General features: G+C 36.4%; 1 protein-coding gene across 1 annotated transcript in view; it reads right to left on the bottom strand.

Annotated features, from left to right (window-relative positions):
• Positions 1–2,796, bottom strand: part of LOC106461854 — a gene marked incomplete at its 3' end in the record, with an annotated part of 15,162 nt that extends 12,366 nt beyond the window's left edge. Inside the window, exons 1-2 of the mRNA XM_022388928.1 lie at positions 2,682–2,796; positions 1,617–1,751 (exon numbers count right to left, since the gene is read on the bottom strand). Coding sequence (XP_022244636.1) covers positions 1,617–1,751; positions 2,682–2,796 — 250 coding nt within the window. The remainder of the gene's footprint in view (positions 1–1,616; positions 1,752–2,681) is intronic.
• Between the last annotated feature and the right edge of the window lie 3,426 nt (positions 2,797–6,222).

Raw genomic sequence — 6,222 nt, 5'->3', positions numbered from 1 at the left:
ACCTACAATTAATTTTGTAAATACGTTAGTCAAAAGACACACACACACACACAGAGAACATGGTTATTCATGATCAAACTGATTCGAACTATATAGCGTCTGTTTTATTGGCCTCGTCACTTGGGATCATTATTATAGACTTGATAGCACCCCGCTGTTACCTTCACCAGTAAATACTGGTAAGAAAGGCCTAGATAGGAACTTTGATGGTTTAGTCGTGACCCAAAGTCACGAGTCTACAGCAAGACCAGACAAGACGACCTGCATATCTGGGTGGTCATCGTTTTTAACCCTTGCCGAATATTACTGTAATTATAAACTTCAACTTGGTGACTCGAGGAACTTATTAGCAATCGAACAGAAATAATCGATAAAAAAGAAGAGAATACCAGCCGTGTTAGTCATGCCACTACTTTACTGTTTGAGGTTGTTAATGTTCACAATAACCCAGCTTGAATATTAGACACGTTGTTTTCGTAGTTACACTATTGTTTCACGTTGTTAATGTTCACAATAACCCAGCTTGAATATTAGACACATTGTTCTTGTAGTTACACTATTGTTTCACGTTGTTAACGTTCGCAGTAATCCAGCTTGAATATTAGACACGTTGTTCTTGTAGTTACACTATTGTTTCACGTTGTTAATGTTCATAGTAACCCAGCTTGAATATTAGACACGTTGTTCTTGTAGTTACACTATTGTTTCACGTTGTTAATGTTCACAATAACCCAGCTTGAATATTAGAAACGTTGTTCTTATAGTTACACTATTATTTCAGGCGGGTGCAGAAGTATAGAGAGACTGGCTATGTGAAGCAGCGGAAAGGAAAGGATAGAAAGAAAGCTTCAACAGCAGCTGACGATCATGTTTTGAAATGCATGAGCCGGCAGAATCGTCGACTATCGTCCACAGATCTCATGTAAAGAAACTTCAATGGTTACTGTTACCGTCTGGTCTCTCCTGTTGTTAGCCGGTCTCCCATGAAAATCGCCAAGAAATAAGCCTCCTCCTCACCAACAATATGAGGAATATGAGGCTTAACTGGGACGGAGAGCCTGCTGACTGGACTGAAGCAATGTGGAGAAAAATTATTTGTCAGACGAATCAAGATTCAATCTGCACGAGTCTGATGGAAGCACTTTGTAGGAAGTCTATGTGGAGAGGAGTTTCATCCAGTGTGTTTGAATACAACTGTGAGATATCCGCAGGATCAATTGATATGATGATGCATCTCTGGCCAGAGTGTGGGATGCCTGCATTTTGTGAATGGCACTGTCAATGTCGAAAACTCCATTGAGATCCTCGAGTCCCGATTAAAGCCAACAACAGGGCTATAAAGGTTGGTAATATCCATACACTCTATACAGTAAACGTGAAATAGAGAGGAGATTCTACTCTAAGCGTATTCAAAGGGAATCTGGATTTTTTGTTCTTTTCTTCAGGTAAAGAACTATCTTCAAAGGGAAAAGATTAAGACACTACGCTGGCCGGACAACAGCCCAGATCTCAATAGTATCGAAAACTTCTGGAAAGTAATGTATAACAAAGTGCAAGAGAAGAAACCGAGAATCACCTTGGAACTGCAGGAGGCCCTTCTCTGAGTGTTAACTCACCCCTGCCTACATTCAGTCCCTCTGCAGGAAGCCCTTCTCTGAGTGTTAACTCACCCCTGCCTACATTCAGTCCCTCTGCAGGAAGCCCTTCTCTGAGTGTTAACTCACCCCTGCCTACATGCAGTCCCTCGTGCACTGTATACCACGCGATATCAAGCAGTTATCAAGGTGAGAAGGGGCATAACCAAATATTAAAACAAGAAACAGACACTTTCCGACAATTACACTAGTGACGTTATCTTTAAATTTATGTTTTCTTACTCAGAAAAAAAAAATTCTTATTTGCCAAGTTTTTGTTGATCATCTGCTGTAACACATTTGTTGCAGTTGGTTTGTTATGTCTATGTGTGTTTGGATGATTGAAATATGAGTCAGCTTACAACACACAATGTCCATAACAGTCTTACACTAGTGCATTGTGAGAGTGTGTGATTGTAAAATAAAAAATAAAAAAATGGGGTGATGCAATAAATTTTTCCACCACTGTGTACGTATACACTTTTCTGCATTTCTTTCAACACACTTTGATGATGTTCACTACGACGGCTGATAAAGTTTTGATTAACTGGTAATAAAGATAAATTAACACGTCTGAGCGAAGATTTTTTTCTAGTTTATTTTGTGCTTATTAGCCTAATTCCATTGTAACACGGTCTTTACTGTCTAACGAAGGGCGTCTGCTCGATACGTCGCACAAAGTAAACTAGAAAAAGTTTTCATTTAGACGTGTCAATTTATTCTTTATTGTCATTTATAAGAATTTTTTTGTCATAATTGCAAATTCAATAAAACATAACTATTTGACAAGATAGAAGATAGAAGATGGGGGTCTAAATAAGTGTTCCTACGACAATAAATTCTCAGTTCTTGGAAGCAACACTCATTAAAAAAGTTTTTATTAGCTGACTATAAATATGGACTTATTTCACGAAATACTTTCTTGATTAAACATAGAACAATTTAACTCAAATTCGACCTGATTTTACTAGTGACTGTAAGTAGATAAAGGGGTCTTAACTTATTAACCTAAGAAGAAAACGACATTTTACTACTAAAATATCTCACGTCTTAATACTTTTTGGCTACGAAATGGGGAGGTTAGAGGTTCATGTTCATACAGATACCGCATATAGGCCACAATGCAGCAACAAATAAGCTTATTCGAGTCTTCTTCGGCCATCTTTACGTGTAGAACTCGCAAAAAACACTGGCTTTATAGAGCTGACAAACCTCATCTTGTACTGCTCAGTTTGTGAAGCCACCGCAGTGTTTTGAGTGAGATTTTAGATTTGCTCACTTATTATAGCCCGGAAATTAAGTGATTTCCGCTACGTTGTGGGTAATTCAGATTCAAGATAACGCAAGAAATTCAAATCTCTATTCAGAAATGTTTTTCTTTTCTCAAAAGGAGTACCAGAAAGCTTTCATTGGGAATCAACACATGAAATATGTCTCCCTGACTGACAGACTGGTGTTAAAAGCAAACGTATCAACACATACTGATTGATTGATTTCTGTCCTTATCTTGAGCCCGTTCTTTTCTTGATTATTTTTTCTGTCCTTATTCTGAGTACCTTCTTTCTCAATTCTTTATTTCTGTCCTTATTTTGAATCCGATCTTTTCTGTCGATATTTTGAATTCGCTCTTTTCATTATTTATTTATTCCTGTCCTTATTTTGAGTCTGTTCTTTTCTTTATTTGTTGCCCCCCCCCCAGTGGCACAGCGGTATGTCAGCGACTTACAACGCTGGAAACCGGGTTTCGATACCCGTGGTGGGCAGAGCACAGATAACCCTTGTGTAGCTTTGTGCATAATTAAAAACAAGCAAACAATCTTTATTTGTTTATTTTTGTCATTATTTTGAGGCAGCTCATTTCTTGATTTATTTATTTCTGTCCTTATTCCGAGTCCGTTCTTTTCTTGATTTGTTTATTTCTATCCTCATTTTGAATTCGCTTTTTTATCCAATTGTTTATGTCTGTCTTCATTTTGGGTCCTTTTTTTACATATTTATTCATGTCTTGATTCTGGGTCCGTTCTTTTTTTGACATGTATATTTCTGTCCTTAATTTCTAAATTCGTTTATTTCTGTCCTTATTCCAAGTTCCTTTCCTTTCTTTATTCGTTTATTTCTGTCCATATTTTGATTTTGTTCTTTTCATCAATTGTTTATTTTTGACAATATTTTAAGTCCAATCTTTTCTTCATTTGTTTATTGATGTCTTTAATTTGAGTCCGTCTTTTTTTGATTTGTTTATTTCTTTCCTAATTTTGAGTCTGTTCTTTTCTTGATTTGTTTATTTCTGTCCTTATTTTGAATTCGCCTTTTTTCTTTATTTGTTTATTTATGTCCTTATTTTGAGTCTGTTCTCTTCTTGATTTGTTTATTTCTGTCCTTATTTTGAGCCTATTATTTTCTTGATTTGTTTATTTCTGTCATTATTTTGAGCCTGTTATTTTCCTGACATGTTTATTTCTGTCCTTATTTTGAGCCTATTATTTTCTTGATTTGTTTATTTCTGTCATTATTTTGAGCCTGTTATTTTCCTGACATGTTTATTTCTGTCCTTATTTTGAGCCTGTTATTTTCTTGATTTGTTTATTTCTGTCCTTATTTTGAGCCTGTTATTTTCCTGACATGTTTATTTCTGTCCTTATTTTGAGCCTGTTATTTTCCTGACATGTTTATTTCTGCCCGTATTCTTAATCCGGTCTCTTCTTGATTTCTTTTTACCAACCTCGTCTAGACTCACGCCATGGGTTATTACTTTAACGCTCGCTTCCGTAGTTTGTATACGTCTCGTTAGCACTTGGTTACACCTCTAGGTCTCTAGTCGTATTTTCTTGAACCGAGCACGGCTCCAGTAGTTAGCGTGCCGGACTTGGATCTGAAGTTTCGAGATTCACCTCCCATTACCGTAAACAGAAAAGAAAACTCACACTCCGCACTTTCGACTATAGGTGCGTTATAAGAGTGACGGTCAACCCCAACCATTAAGAATAGCCTAAGAGTTGGCGGCAGGTGGTGTTGACTAACTGCCTTCCCTATATTCTACCACTTCACAAATACAGGCGACTAGCACAGATATCCATCGACAATTCACGTCATAAGAAGGATAGGGAACCTTCCACCCCTCTTAACAATAACACGTATCGTTTATAGGAGGAGTTCTTATTAAGAATTAACTTTTTATTGTTATCTTTTGCATAATAATGGAAGATGAAGCAACATCACAAGAAGAAAAAAATCGCCAACACTTCGAGGAACTACTTAATCTCGCCTTCAAAGACAACCACTTCGTTTTCAACGGTCAACTATATGACCAAATAGATGGCGTGACGACGGGGTCACCTTTAGGACCGACCCTCGCCAACATATTTCTTTTTTCATTATGAGCGTTCCTGGCTAGACACCTGTCCAGCAGAGTTCAAACCAAAACTTTATAAAAGGTATGTTGACGATACATTTCTACTCTTTAGAAACCATAATCACATCAAAAAGTTTCTGGACTACCTAAATGCTAAGCACCCAAACGTTAATTTTACCTGCGAGATTGAAAACAACGGTAAACTACCTTTCCTCGACGTCTTAATTAAAAAATTAGATAACCAGTTTACAATATCTATCTATCGTAAGGAAACATATACAGGACTACATACTCGTTTTGATAGTTTTATTCCTAACTCTTTTAAAAGTAACCTCATCCTAAATCTCCTCAATAGAGCATACAACATCTGTTCTAACTATTTCTCTCTCCATACTGAAATCACTTCCCTACAAAACATCTTAACAAATAACGGTTATCCACTCCATTTTACCCAAGCTATAACAAACAAATTCCTTTCTGAAAAACACGAACCCTCCAAGAAACCACACGCTGTTAACAAATTCCAATTACGTTTGGTCACTCCCTTCCTAGGAAAACAATCTAACATAATGAAGATCCCAATTGTAAGATTAATTAAAACATTTTACCCACAAATCCAACTACAAATGATATTTAAAACATCCTATAAATACAAAACGTATTTAAAACAAAGGACCGCTTACCTACCCCCATGCATTCAAAACTCGTCTACAAATATACGTGTGGTGGTTGTAATGCCACTTACATTGGTAAAACCACACGCCAATTACACCTACGAGTTTGTGAAACATATGAGAATATCGAGTAGGACTGGTAATAAACTATCAAATCCACCTGAATCAGCAATCCGCTTACATAGTGAAAATAACAACCACCCTATTCTGATTAACAATTTTAAAATAATTTCGACCGGTTCATCCAACACGGAACTTCTCATCAAAGAAAGCTTGTCCATTTTAAACGAACGCCCCACTCTAAACAATAACACAACATCTTTACAGCTAAGCCTATTATAAATATTCCTAGCACATTGTCAACTATGCAGTGTTATCTTTATACCTCCCCTTCTTTACCACACTAGTTTCGTAATATAATTGTTAGAATTTTGTTATTTCCTCTTTAAATCGTGCTGGTTGTTGTTGTTTTAGATTGTTTGTTTTTCTTTCGTCTTATGCTACTATAAATGTTCCAACTAAATGAATATGTGTATTTAATACTATCGATTAATTAATACAG

Source organism: Limulus polyphemus, unplaced genomic scaffold (assembly GCF_000517525.1).
Source record: "Limulus polyphemus unplaced genomic scaffold, Limulus_polyphemus-2.1.2 Scaffold1045, whole genome shotgun sequence".
Taxonomy (NCBI): Eukaryota; Metazoa; Arthropoda; class Merostomata; order Xiphosura; family Limulidae; genus Limulus; species Limulus polyphemus.
This window is presented reverse-complemented; position numbering and strand designations above follow the sequence as displayed.